Here is a 14,411-nt window from a genome sequence, read left to right as displayed (position 1 = left end):
TAGTTTCATCAAGATCAGATAAAAACTGTAGTCTCTTTTGTGCCTATACAAGCCAAATTTGACGCGTTTTTACTTAGTCAAGAGCAAAAACTCTGAAATCGGTCAAACAATTATTACCAATTTGGTACTTGACCGAGATCTCATCAATACATACATGCATTCTAAGTTTCAAATAAACTGTAGCCTTTAATGCGCCTACATGGCAAATTTGGCGCGTTTTACTAAGTCAAGGGCAATAACTCCGAAACCATTCATCCGATTATTACTAATTTCGAACTGGTCTGAGATCTCATCAATATATACATGCATACCAAGTTCCATCAAGATCGGATAAAAACTGTAGCCTCTATCGTGCCTACCAGAATGGTGATCGGACGGACGGACAGCGGCGACGGCAATATACGTCCACATTTCCATGTGGAATTACAGAATTACAGCAAAACCAGTCGTCCACGGATGGATTAAGTTTACACTTTCTGTCAAGTTTAGTGCAGTAATCATTCTTTTCCAGATGGGCAATGATTACAATTTAGCAGATCTTTGGCTGTATTGACTATAAGATGTAAATAAGAATTTACCGTTGTTCTCAATTTCTTTTCCCAGAGCAATTTTCTGAACGAGTCTCCCGCCTTCGGTCAGAAACTTTATGGCTTTTTCTACTCTCCTGTAAAACATGTATAATAATTTGAAATTTCATTTTTTTAACAGTTGAACCAATTAATATCTTTGAATTATCTCGACATCTACGAAAACATATAAACTAGAATCTTTTGGTTCTGAGGTCTAAAAATTCTTAATTTTGAAAACTCCCGTACAACTAGACTTTACAACTTTTCTCCTAAGAGAAAACTTTGTGATACGTGATAACATAAGCAATAAAGATAAGTAGGTTGGTTGATGTCAATGAACTGACGGACCAAAGAGACAAGATTGGTAAAATCAAATTAGTTATATTAATAAAACTAAAAATAAATAAATGTGGTAACTTGCCATTGAGGCAATGATTTCGGTATAACTTCTAGTGTGTATCGACAAGTATATTCCAATAGATATTGTGGAAATGACATCGCACACTGCTGCAGTTTTAAAGTAACCATTGTGGTCCCGGTTTCTGGATCATCCACCATTTTAACACTATACACTACATTGATAACTTTACAATGACAAACAAACGTCACTTTCTCTTTATGGTTCAGATAACCTTTAATCTTATCAGAGATATCGGAAGAATGGTCAACTCTCAAGTCTTTATATCGAACACAAACGTAATCTGATAAAAAATTCAGACCACGTTCATCACAGAACTTTGAGGGTAAAATGAAATTCCCCTCAATACCATTTTGAGGTACGGTTTTCCATTCTATTTCAACATTATGTATAAATACTTGTTCTTGACCTTTTACTGCAGCCGTGGCGGCTTCCATTGCTAGAACCGGTAACCAAAGTCCCTTATATTCATCTATGGACTTGTAAGTGGAATTGGAAGCTCTTCTTGACGCAAGTTCCGTAAAGCACGATATGGGATCCTGGCGATGTTCAAGACACAATGACAACTGCGATGTTAAACAGAGAAGTTGAATCTTTGGCGTGGAAATTCCTCGCTCTAACCCCGCTGCCATCTGGATTTTTAAAAGTGAACCCGGTTTATATTCAGAAGAGAAACGAACAAAGTGGCTTAATTTTTGGCTAATTGATGCTTCGCCTGATAAATCATGGACCCATTTATAATTTGAGTTATCTTCCACAGTACTAGTTACATCCTTAAATTCTAAAATAGCTTTGGCAATTTCTTTATTACATACAGCCTTTAAGATTGATTGCCATTTCTCTGAGCTCACTAACAAATTCTTCTTTGAAGAAACAAGTTGTGTAACAGACGAACCATCTATGACCTCACTTGATTGCAAATTGTAGATTCTTTCCCGCCATGAAATCACGACGGATTTATCTTCTTTCACCTCTGGTATACAGCTAGGAGCTAATAATCTCATCTTGATACTTCCACTATCTCTTAAATCTGGTATTGTTGGAAATATAATTGATATTTTGTCCTCTGTAATATTCTCTATCGGCGGATAATATATCAAAGGTAATTTTTCAAGTGCTGAGCTACAGTGTAATTTGAAAATGGATCTTTCATAATTTTTGCTGTTTCTAAAGGCAGTGTTACATTTCCAGGCTATTTTATCCAGTTCCTCTTCGGAATAAGGGGATTCACGATTCATTATATAAGCGTCCAGCATTCTATGAACTATAATGTCAAAGTATCTTCTTATTGGACTTGTAAAATGTGTGTATGAAGTCAAATTCAAGCCGTAGTGAGCATTAAGTGGCGAAGAGGCTAAACGAGAGCAAATATAATAACTACGCTCTTGCATCTTTCTCATCTGCGCCAAAGCAATTGCCATTTGTGGATAATTTTCTGGTGAAAGGAAAAGATACTGGAATAACAACCAATCACCACCATCTGCTGCCTCTGATAACATTTCTACGGTATCCAGTGGAACATGAAAGTTGGGTGAGTTTTCAAAATTCTCACTGGTTGCGTATTCATCTAAGCATATACATGGACCATTTTGTGAGCAGTTCTCAGAACAATATGGTCGAAGCAAACATACTGAATTTATAGCTGCTTCAAAGTGTTCCCTTTTCCATTCCTCTGCTGACTTTTCCTTTGGCTTTCCATGAACTCTTATTGGGCTACAACCTGGAAAGGCTTCCTGTAAGATTAACGCTACATGGTGATTGGCCATTATCATTAACTCTGCTACTAGAGTGTGAGCTTCAGCGTGATGTTTCTCGATAAACTCACTTTCTTTGTAAACCCAGGCTGCGCCGACCCTTCTTCCTCTCCAAACATCAGTTATTTTATTAAGTATTTGGATCGAGTAAGAAACATAGTCACGTTTTTCTTTGCTTTTAATTATATTTTGTGCCTCTTCATATGTAAGTCTTTGTTTTGAATTAATGATAGCTTTGTGAGGTTCCGCTCTTACAACGTTCCATTGTTCGTCTAGATAAAGCAGAATAGATACTGTAAGACGATTGACATTGGGTAAAAGACTACAAGTTGAAGTACTCAAGGATTCTGGTAACATATTGATTGGTTTCTCATCTATTCGGTAGTATGTGCAACAACTTTTAAATGCAGCCAAATCCACAGCACTGTCTTTGGTAACAAAATGGCCAACATCAGCAATATGGATACCAACAACATACAAATTATTTTCGACAGTGAGACTCAAAGCATCATCTAAATCCATAGAATTTGGAGGGTCGATCGTAAAACACATCATTTGAGTCAAATCTTTTCGTTGTGGAAATAAAGAGGTATTTATCTTGCATTTCTTAAATGGTTTACAAAGTTCAAGGACTTGCTGAGTAAATGTGGTTTTTACATGATACTGATTATCAATGATTGATGTTCCACTGGTCAAGTTGTCACCTATTGGGTGTGTTCCGAACACTATGCCTAGTGGCAGATTTGACGTTTTAGAAAATTTCAATACTCTTACTTTAAACAATTTACTATTCGGATTTGTAGGATCAATTGTTTCGTACCCTTTGAAATTAATATGGCCGTTTTTTGTGAAGTTGTACATAACCACCTTTCCATCTTTATGTTTTTTATCACGATCCTGTAAGGTAAGGTTAATGATTGGAAGCATGTTTTTATTTATTGGTATCATGACACTGGTATTAATTGGGTCTGTTCTACATATAAACACTTTATATCCTAGTTTAAGAGATCTTTCTAGAATTCCAACTACCCTTCCCCTTATCTCTTGAGTTGAATCGGTGATATCAGACAGGATTTCCACTACAACCAAATCATATTCTAAAGCTCTACCTTGTCCAGCTCGACTTAAATTAATTTCTCTGATATTTTCCTCTGGTGAAATTAAACGGGCTTTTCTAATTTCATTGTAAATCTCAATCATACATTTCTTGTATTTGTTGGGTTCATCAGCTAGAAGTTGTAGAAGGAGTGTTTTATTTCGGGAACGTCTTATTGGTGCGTCAGTGACACCTTTATATTTTTCTCCTTCTTCATCTGATGTTTCTAAACTCTCTTCATCTTGTACATCATCTTTAGATATAACTTGTCTTCCCTTATCATGGATAACAGATTTAACAGGGTAAACGACCGCATGTCCTCTTTCTTCCTTCACTTTATACAAGATTTTAAATGGTTTATTTTCATTTTGTGCTGATGTAGTGTCAGACATTAATTCATCTGCTGTTGTGGAATTCTCAACAAGTTTTTGTATTATTTCATCGGGCTTCATCTTGAAATCATTCCAATCATCAGTATCATCAATAGCGTTTTGATGTTTCTCCACCTGTGTCCCATACTTAAAAGGCGTTTCAACTTTCTTTGGTACCTTTCTTTGCCTAGCTTCAGGTAACCTAGTACCATTGTTTTCAGCAGGCAGTCGTAGAAAGCCACGTGGAAGTGACTGTTTGGATTTGATCTTGTCGCTAAGTTTTCCAGTTTTCCAAGCATTGGTCTGGTGGTATTTGATCTCAGGGATTATCGACCTTTGTATTTTGTGTTTTTGGTCTATTTTCCTTTGAAGCAGCATTCCTAACTCGGAGTTTTCAATTACATTAACTTCTTGCTTTATCTTTTCAAATATTTTGGGATACAGTGTTCCCAAATCGTGACAATAATTAATGAATTTTTTCCAAATCTCTCGGCACTGACCTATGCTACAAAGTGCGATTGCATCACCGACAACTGCAACATAGGACTGTGCACGAGTAAAGGCCGTATTCAACATATTTGTATCGGTAAGAAACGCATATTCACCAATCTCTGTGCCATCATTTTTCAAACAATTTGTTATTGCTGCAGACTTCAAAATGTTTTTTGTTCTTACAGTACTGATAAAAAGTGCTCGAAATTGCTTTCCTGTAAGAAAATAAAAATTGAACATCCACTAAGTTGTATGAATCTATTCTGGAAAATTTAGAAACACCCGGGATATCACAAAAACTAGTGGATGAGAACCCTGTGTAGACAATTGGCTGTCGCAAAAGGGTTGTAGACAATCGGTTTCGAATGGCCACTGGAAAAAAGAACTTTGATATCAAAAGTATTATACGTCTCCGTGAAATTGGTAACAGAAAGAAAACGCCGAGATTAAATTAGATTTAAAAATTATTGACATTGTCTAATTGCAGCGCAGGGGTCTTTTCGAGGATCTCTCGTCTTTTATTTGCCATTTAACTCTTTTAAATAGGACCTGGGGGTTATATGTATTCGCTAGTAGGGGATTCAATTTTTAATTTTTTTAAGTTTTTAAAGGAAGCAGACAATTGTTTTCTTTTCAAAAACGATTAGCTAACCCGTATCAATATGGCGACAAGATTCAACAAAAAATATTGTACTTTTCGTTATTGCCTAACTTATCTTCTATGCTTCCTAAATCTGTTTGAAGAGAAATACTTACCTTGGATGTTATATATTCTCTCCACACTAACTCTACCTAATCTTCTATCTCTTAGCTTGGATCGTATCAAATTTACTTGTTGGGCATAAGGTGCTACAACTTGAATACTTTCAAGACAAATTTCTCCCCAGGTACGAGGCCAATTCTTAGACATAAATTCGACTCCTTCAGCAATAAGGTCCGCTTCACTCTCGTTGTAAAACGACGTACTGTTTTCCTCCTGAATTTCTTGGCCATTCACACAATAAAAGTTCATAGATTCTAAAACGTTAGTACCCCAATCGCCCGATTTACATATTAGGACGTTTGATCCACCATAAAAGGTATCTGATATAAATTCAAGCAATTTTTTTTCGGATCTGTAGTTTCGATTCAGGAAAAGGTTGACCATACTGTCATCATCTGGAAAAACTCCATTGTAATAATTGTGTAAACGTTCTAATAACGAATGACCAAAACCCTGTTTTTGAGCATCTTTACTGTAAAGAGTTGGATTCATTTGACGATGATCTCCAGTTAAAACTATACAGGTTTTATCATTAGCTAATGATAGAGGAATAAGAAGTTGGCATTCCAAGGCTTGTGCTGCTTCATCTATAAATATATGTGTAAATAATTCATTCACGTTCAATGTTGTAAGTTCTATAGCAGTTTCAACAGTTGTTACAATAAGTTTTTTAGATAAAATATCTTCCTTAGATGGTAAATAAAAAGAGTTGTCTTCTTCTGAATATAGTATATATGGTCGACATGATTCTGGTACTGTATTTAATCTTCTATCTTTGTGATATATTCTTAATGTTGAGTTTATCAGCCGTTTTGACTGTAGAAATTCATCTAAATATTTCGTGAAATATATATCAGCTGCACTGAAATTAGAAAAACAGTTGGACTTATCAATATTTCAAGGTCGCTTTTTAAGTCATTTCCAAAGACATTGCCGAAATACTTCGAAACTGGCTTGTTGATAGAATACGTACTCACGTAATGCGATATATTTGGACCAAAATTCTTTATTTGTTGTTACCGGAAGAAGGTGTATAGAAGATATGATTCTATATCGCACAACAATGAACGTTTTTCTTATGAAGAGTGTGACAGAATGACAGAATGAGATGTTTTAAATGGTCAGCTGACCTGAGCAGGAATAATGGTCTATAGTAAACATAACATACCTATTAGTGAAAGTACAGATTAGTATGCGGCATTTCTTCTCAGTCAGTAATATCTTCGTTGATTCAGCCAAGGTTTCTGTTTTACCTGTACCAAATGGTCCATACACTATCAACGGTGGTGAGTAGTTCTTCTTTGCGACTATATGTCTTACTGTCTTTAACTGATCTTCTGATAGCCTTCCACCACTAGACAATGTAGAAAAATATATTACATTCAGGCTTAATCTACCCCGTGATTTACATTTAACAAACCGGAAGTTTGTTGTCATTCAGAGTAACACACTGTGTGGCATTTAAAATAGTGAAGATATTTTTACCTTATCTTGATATCTTCTTCATTCCAATTAATAACATTTAATTTATTGACAGGAGGAAACACGACATCCATATTCTGAAGAATATCAACAGCATGGTGCATTCTGTAGAACAACCCTCTGTCCATTTTAAATCTTATATTTACTTGTAGTGTTGTGTTTGGCTTTAAGTCTAAATATGTTACCATTTCAGAACTGAATTTAATAAATATATGGTTTTTATGCCTGCCAGAAAACTTTTCCATTCGGACTAAGGGAACTTCATAGACATTATCTGACAGCTTGTTGATGGTTGATTGAATGGTGGTTGATTGAATGATGGTTGATTGTACACTTTCTAACAATAGCCTCCCTTTATCTGTATCTTCACAAAGATCTTCTTGTAAAACAATACTTCCAAACAATTCACCATTTTGAGCAAAAAGAAACGTCTCTCCTTGTAGTTCATTGGTAATATTTATTTCAGTTTCCATGTTGTATCTGTAGTAAAAATTGTATGTCATGTATAAAGTAGCAATATCTACACTCGAAACATTCTGTGCTTTATACAATATTAAAAAAAAATAAATACAAATTATTTTCAGACGAGAAGTATTCAAGACTTCATAATCTATTCAAATATACCGAAGATTTTGATTTTGATGTAAAAACGAAAGCGTTTTAGGAGATGTTGTTTTTTTTAGTTATAGTTTTAGCAATAGGTCAGAAATATTCGGATTGATTCAAAACCCTTTTGGTAAAGGCTAGACGTACAAAAGTGCTCTGAGAAAGCTGTTGAGCAATTTAAGCAAAATACTTACTGAGAAAGTATTAACTGTCGAGTATATTCTTCACTGCTTATCAATTTATGCATTTTATGTTTATAATTATATCTATTTATAACAAAACATTCATCGTATTTAGCTTTCATAAAGTCCGCTTTAGATGGTGGTGGATACCTTTTACTTAAAGAAGCATCATGGTTCGCTGCTTGGTCAATTGATACATCTTCTAATATTACTTCACCAATAGGTTTAACAATACTAGTGTCTACTAGAACTGATATTTTTTGACTAATGATAATATTATCATCAAATTCTAGAATCATTGTTTGTGCATAAAAGCCTGGTTTGTTTGTTGTAAAATAAATGTCAATGTTTAATTTGAGGAGCCCATTATTAATTTCTTCTAGAACTGAATCACTGGTCAGTAGTTGATGTTTAGAATTGTCTTGTGATTTCAGAAAACCAAATTCTAAACGGTCGTCGTGATCAAGTAAAACAAGGTTTTGAAGTTTCATCTGAAATTGTTTGAAAATAGAAAATCAGTACTTGAATGATGTCTACAATTTTACAAGGTTTTAAAGGAAATAATTAGAACTCAAATAAAATGCCAAGTACAAGTTTAGGCTGGATTAACTGAAGCAGCACCTTAAAATTAGCTTGGACATGGCTATTGGTGGCCAAGTGTCTGGAACAAGTTATCTGATTAAGATATCTGAAAAAAATATATTCCTTGTTTGATCCTTTCTACAGGGGACCTACTCACTCCTTGGTTCCCAACCTTGTTACTTTTACATTCACTAAATATTTCCGGCTTCGCCACAATAAAAACGGATAGGTCCTTAATATACCAATAACGGAAGGCTTCTCAGATTGTCTGGTGGTGCTCATATCTAAGGTTGGGAACGGCTCAAATAAAATCGCCGAGACTAATTTTCTTTTTGCCAAGGCCAGAGGTAGTAGACATCTGGTCGGATCTTCCAATACCTAGCTTGACAATAAAATTTGACTTGAATACTCCTCCTTTCTTATAGGCCCTATTTTATGTGTTAACAGAAAGCTTACAGTGTTTGAGGTAACAATAAATTTCCAAGTTGTTGAATACTTGTCAGTCTGTACTATTTGATGAAAATCTCTATCACATTCAATTGATATGCCAGGGTGGTTTTCCCTCATCTGTAAAAAATTATCATTTTGATAATTATCAGAGCTCAAAAGACTGTACGATCACACAGCACAACATTCCATGTCGGCTTTAACCTTAACCAACTTTTTTTTACAAAGCCTGAACATGCCACTGTTCAATAGTTAAAATTAATAATTCATTTGAAGATGTGATATGCAACCTCACTCTATATATTTGGTTGTATAAAGTTTCTTTTTTAATTCAATTACCATCAATGATCCAGATGTAATCAGGTTTTGCATCTTTATACATTTATCTACTTCGTCACTTAATTGTTTGTTCATTTCTCTCCATCGTTTTCTCGTTTCCCATTCTTGTATTTCTAACTGGCTATGAGCTTCAGGGCAATAATTCAGGTGATCAGGCTTATTTGAGAATGAACACAATCGTCCATTCGTGTGCCTAAATGGTAAAAATACCATTTAATCATGTATAACGGAGATTTTCTGGTCTATATCTAGACCAATAACCGTGGTACCTAAAGATTCTAATAACAGAATATAGATCCCAGAGTAGCATAATATCTCTGTAAATTCTGTCATGCGATTGTAAATTATCTACAATTGTAAAGAAGCACAAGATATATATAGATATGCTATTTATGACATTTATTAACTCAAAGTTTACCTATGCCTATTTCTATATGTCTTACAAACAGTATCTACAACTTACTTGTCACACATAGTAAATATACTTAAAGTCCATTTAGGTTGTCTGAAATTCCACTGGCGTAGTTGGTCAAACTTAATGTTATCTAAATGAGTGACTGAATTGTTGTGGGTTAGTAAATCTTGTTTCGTTTTAAACTGAAGACTACAATCTTCACAGTAATCACCTCTACATTTTACAGATTGTGGCGTTAAAATATTCTCAATATTATTTTCTTTGAACATATCTACTGAAATATTTCAAAAACCAAACTGTATTGAGTTAGCAAACCAGCTTAGTTACATAATATACCCGAGAAAAAGAGAATAGGCTGGTTTGCCCGAAATTTTCCCACGAATGTTACCTGTGTTTTTGTTTGTTTTCGGGGGAGGGGGGGGGGGGGGGGGGTTAGGTTTCGGGGAAGGGAGGGTTTGATTCTCCCAAATGTACAGGCCTAGGGTGGAGCAGACACTTTATTTAGAAATTAGGATTAAGGGTCTTGATATTGGGTTTTCTTCTGTTCTTATTCTGATCTGAAATTAGAAAAAATAACTCGCCCGATGGGCGAGAAGTATAGTATCTGTTATGTACTGATTGTTTTTAGTTTACTATGAACAATATTATCATTTAAGTTCTTATTTTTTGAATATGCAACTATCATTTTCTGCTTATGGGGGAATTTCTCTTGAAGGCTCTTATAGTGGGCATGAACTATCTTGCTTGCTCAATTGCTGGTTGTATTAAACGGGACAACAAAGGGTGCTATGCCTACATTATGATGAATATTTAGTCCTATAGGTCTTGCTGTATTCAATGTCTCAATCCAATGGGCCTCCCTAGATTGACGGAATTTGGTAGTTTCATCTTCGGGCAAGTCAATTTCTATACGCTCAATTGGGATTAGGGTGAGATCGTCTATTGAATGGTCGTCGAGGTTGAAATGATTAGAAACAGGCTTGTCTTTCTTTAATTTGATGTCTGACCTATGAGCATTAAAGCGAGTTCGTAAATTATTCTTAGTTTCTCCTACATATTGTTTGGGGCATTTCTTGCATGAAATTAAATATATTACATTCGAATGTTCACATGTTAGATGTTCCTGGATCGGGTACCTTTTATTCGTAGAGTTGCTTACAAAATAATGAGTTTCTGATATAAAGGGACATGTTTTGCATCTACTGGACAAACATGGAGCACTTCTTAAACCTGGAGGTACTTCGGCATAAAGTCTGTTTTTAGCTGCTATCCAAAGAATTCCCAAAACTGTTCGATAGAATAAGTCCAAACCATAAAAATGTCATCCAAAAAGCGTCCGTAAAAAAGTGGGTCAAATGGACAGAGGGGCAACACCTCACGTTCCCACTCTGCCATGAAAAGGTACGAAGGGGCGAATCGTTTGCCCATTGCTGTCCCTGAAGTTTGTAAATATGTTTTACCATTAAATGTGAAATCGTTTCGACTAAGACTCCAGTTCACCAGCATTTGATAATCATTAAGATTTCCTTCCAAGGACCAAATGGCAATCTCTTTTTCTGAATGTCCAAAAAAACAAGCGTTACGACTATTATCTTTACATCTGTCCATATACTTGCACAATCTGAAGTTTTTGGTTGGTCTGGGAAAAATAGGCGTGAAACCAGTGGAACCAGCATGTACCAAGAGCCTATTACGCATTAAAGTCTGATGCTTTGGACAAATTCTTTCTTGATTAACAATAGTCACCTTTCTGAATGAAAGATAACACTCTTTACAAATGAAGACAAATCTTCCACCAAACATTTTTATAAGACGTTCAAACTGTAAATATTCTCTAAATGCTTTGATATTCAATTTGTTTGCCTTCTCTAAGTTCCACCAACTCTGTTCAATGGGATTATGTGGATTTGTACATTCATTTCCTCGACGGCAAATCATATTCCTTACAGCAAACATGCATGGTGTGTATGATTCTGTCATCGTAATTACAGGACATAATCGAATAGATAAATCCCATATCAAAGAGCCTTTGTTCTTTAAAGCTATTATGTTACATTTGCAGTAAGTAGTTGTGTGTGCTATATATCGATGTTTTCCAGAAGACTTATTAATCTTGTAGCATTGGTCACAACCAAGACCATAATCCGCCATCTTTCTGAACGGAATAGATTGTGTAAACCATTGCAGGTCAGCATGATAATCTATTGTGGTGGGTATAAAGGGTGAACTATTGTGGCGATCTGGTGGTAATCTGTTTCCTAATACATTATGATTTGTCATTTCTGCCATATTACAACCAATTTCTAAAAATCAAAATAAATAAGATGATAATTATCAATGTCTGTCAGTAGCTGAGACTAGTCCTTATGTACACCAACGAGTGTGCGCTTGGACCCTCAAAATGTAAATATACACATCAAAAGATTCAGACATATTGACCATTTACTCCGTTTTAAATTCTAAAGATAGCTTGCAAGGTAAGATAATATACGCCCACTGGCAGCTTTGATTTTGAATAAAAATATTTAGCAGTACAGTATGAAATATTCAACCTTCAGCGATACACTTCTTTTGAACTCTTTAGGGCGATACTGAATAATATTGAGTATGAGTTATTGCCCTTGTTTTTGAAAACGTGTTTTTAGCTCGTGAACACTCTAGAAGGCAAATATTCAATCTTAAGCCCGGACTGAGTAATAAAACCAAGTATTGTCAAATCCAGCAACAATCTTGTCTTTTAGAGCTACATTTGAAAGCGTTTTCAAGAACAAGGGCAATAACTCATACTAAATATTTTTCGATTCTTCTGATTTTCAATAGGGTTCATCCTTGGGTGGCTACGAACATTCACACCAAGTTTCATTAAAATCCTTCAAGAATTGTACCTTCTAGAGTGTTTACGAGCTAAAAATTGAACGCGTTTTCAAGAACAAAGGCAATAACTCATACTAAATATTTGTCGAATTTTCTGATTTTCGATAGGGTTTATCCTTGGTTGATAACAAACACTCATGCCAAGTTTCGTCAAAATCCATCAAGGATTGTGCCTTCTAGAGTGTTTACGAGCTGAAAATTGAACGCGTTTTCAAGAACAATGGCAATAACTCATACTAAACATTTTTCGATTCTTCAGATTTTCAATAGGGTTCACCCTTGGGTGATTGCGAACACTCATGCCAAGTTTCGTTAAAATCCACCAAGAATTGTCCCTTCTAGAGTGTTTACGAGCTAAAAATTAAACGCCTTTTTAAGAACAAGGGCAATAACTAATACTAAATATTTTTCGATTCTTACCAAGTTTTGTCAAAATCCGTCCTTAATTGTGTCTTGTAGAGTGTTAACAAGCAATTAAGAACGGATCGACGGACGGACATGGGTGACGGCAATATACGCCCTCCCCCATTTCATGTGGGCGTATAAAAATTATTTTGGAATTTCAAGTTGCTCCATTATCAAAGATAGCTTGCCAGGCAAGGTATCTTACGCCGACTATCAGCTGTCAGAAATGATAAAGGCTGTAGTGTTTTATTATGTGGACCAATCATCCGATTGTTACTGATTTCAAGCTTTACTGAGATCTCATACCAAGTTTCATCAAGATCGAAAAACAATGTAGTCTCTATCAGGCCTATACAAGCCAAATTCGACCCATTGTAATATGTATTTTCTAACAAACTGTACATTTATAGTATTGTGTAACATTTTATTTAAATTGTGATAGCCTGTACATCTTTTTGTGAACATGTACTTGATCGCAGCAACATAACCAGTATAGAAGGGGATCGTTGACAAAAGTATTCACAAAGTCAAACTTGAAAACAAGGCCTCGACTTTACAAAGACGTATTTCAACATTACACAATTACAAAATAAACCTTCCTAAAATCAAAAAGTCACTGTACTTATTACAAAGTAGAGATATTGATAGTTTACTTTTCAAACTTTATTTTACATCAGACACCATTCAAACTTTCCTTTACGAAAATGAATTCTTAACTTTGCATTATTGACATTATCAACTATGTCTTCTTGACTTTGCATTCGTGAAAGATGTAAGTTCGACCACTGTATTCTTGAGAGTTGTAAAGTCAACTTCTGCATTCTTGCTTGCTCTCTAACCTGAAGGTCCAGGGTTCAATCCCGGCATAGGTCGAGATAATACCTTCGAATTTTTTAACCCGGTTTCCCCCTGTCAGTGATGCAGGTACGAGGGGCTGACATGGAAAAAGCGTCTAGTCGTTCGGATGGGACAACAAACCGAGGCCCCGTGTGCTACAGGCTGTGCACTTTAAAGATTTCTCGACAGTTGGAAATCGAAAAAGAGCAGGCTAATGCCGCTGTCCTGGCAAAATTTCCCTCATCGCACCCTGCATGGCGTTGCCCGTCTTCATTAGCCCACATGGTGCAGAAAAGTAGGACGTAAAACTCCATTCATTTCATTTCATTTCTGCATTCTTGAACGTTAACCATATAAGGTAACGTGACCTACTTCATTTACATAATCCGGAAATTCACGGAAACTAACGGAAATATAAATCAATAACTGCTCCTTGTCAAAGGGATTTAACACTAAATAAGCTTCAAAACCGGATGTTCAAATGCGGCATTGGTCAATTGACACTTCGTCATTACTTCAGTTGCCGGCCAATTTTTGTAACCGATGGATACACTAATTTTTTGGATTGATTGTAATTGTTGTAATTAAATCAAAAAACCAAAAATTTGTAATTCGTTTCTTATAAAACCTGTAAAAAGTCGTGTAATGAATAGAATCATTACATAGTTCTCAACATTTCTTTGACCAGTGACGGATATCCAATATGGATATTGAAAAATGGCCAATTTGAATTATGAATGCAATTGTTGGTGCCATTGAGGTCCTGAGATGCCAATCTA

At 35.4% G+C, this 14,411-nt stretch overlaps 1 protein-coding gene across 1 annotated transcript; it reads right to left on the bottom strand.

Moving 5' to 3' along the window:
- Positions 1-962: 962 nt before the first annotated feature.
- Positions 963-11,805, bottom strand: LOTGIDRAFT_154096 (hypothetical protein; the record flags this gene model as incomplete). Its single annotated transcript, XM_009061820.1, has 9 exons — positions 963-4,915; positions 5,457-6,325; positions 6,632-6,817; positions 6,949-7,425; positions 7,746-8,224; positions 8,772-8,882; positions 9,102-9,294; positions 9,565-9,790; positions 11,115-11,805. 9 exons carry the CDS (start codon positions 11,803-11,805, stop codon positions 963-965), a joined length of 7,185 nt encoding a protein of 2,394 aa, XP_009060068.1.
- Between the last annotated feature and the right edge of the window lie 2,606 nt (positions 11,806-14,411).

The sequence above is a fragment of the Lottia gigantea genome, assembly GCF_000327385.1.
Source record: "Lottia gigantea unplaced genomic scaffold LOTGIsca_5, whole genome shotgun sequence".
Classification (NCBI taxonomy): Eukaryota; Metazoa; Mollusca; class Gastropoda; family Lottiidae; genus Lottia; species Lottia gigantea.
The sequence above is the reverse complement of the archived record's forward strand: the minus strand, read 5'-3'. Positions and strand labels throughout refer to the sequence as shown.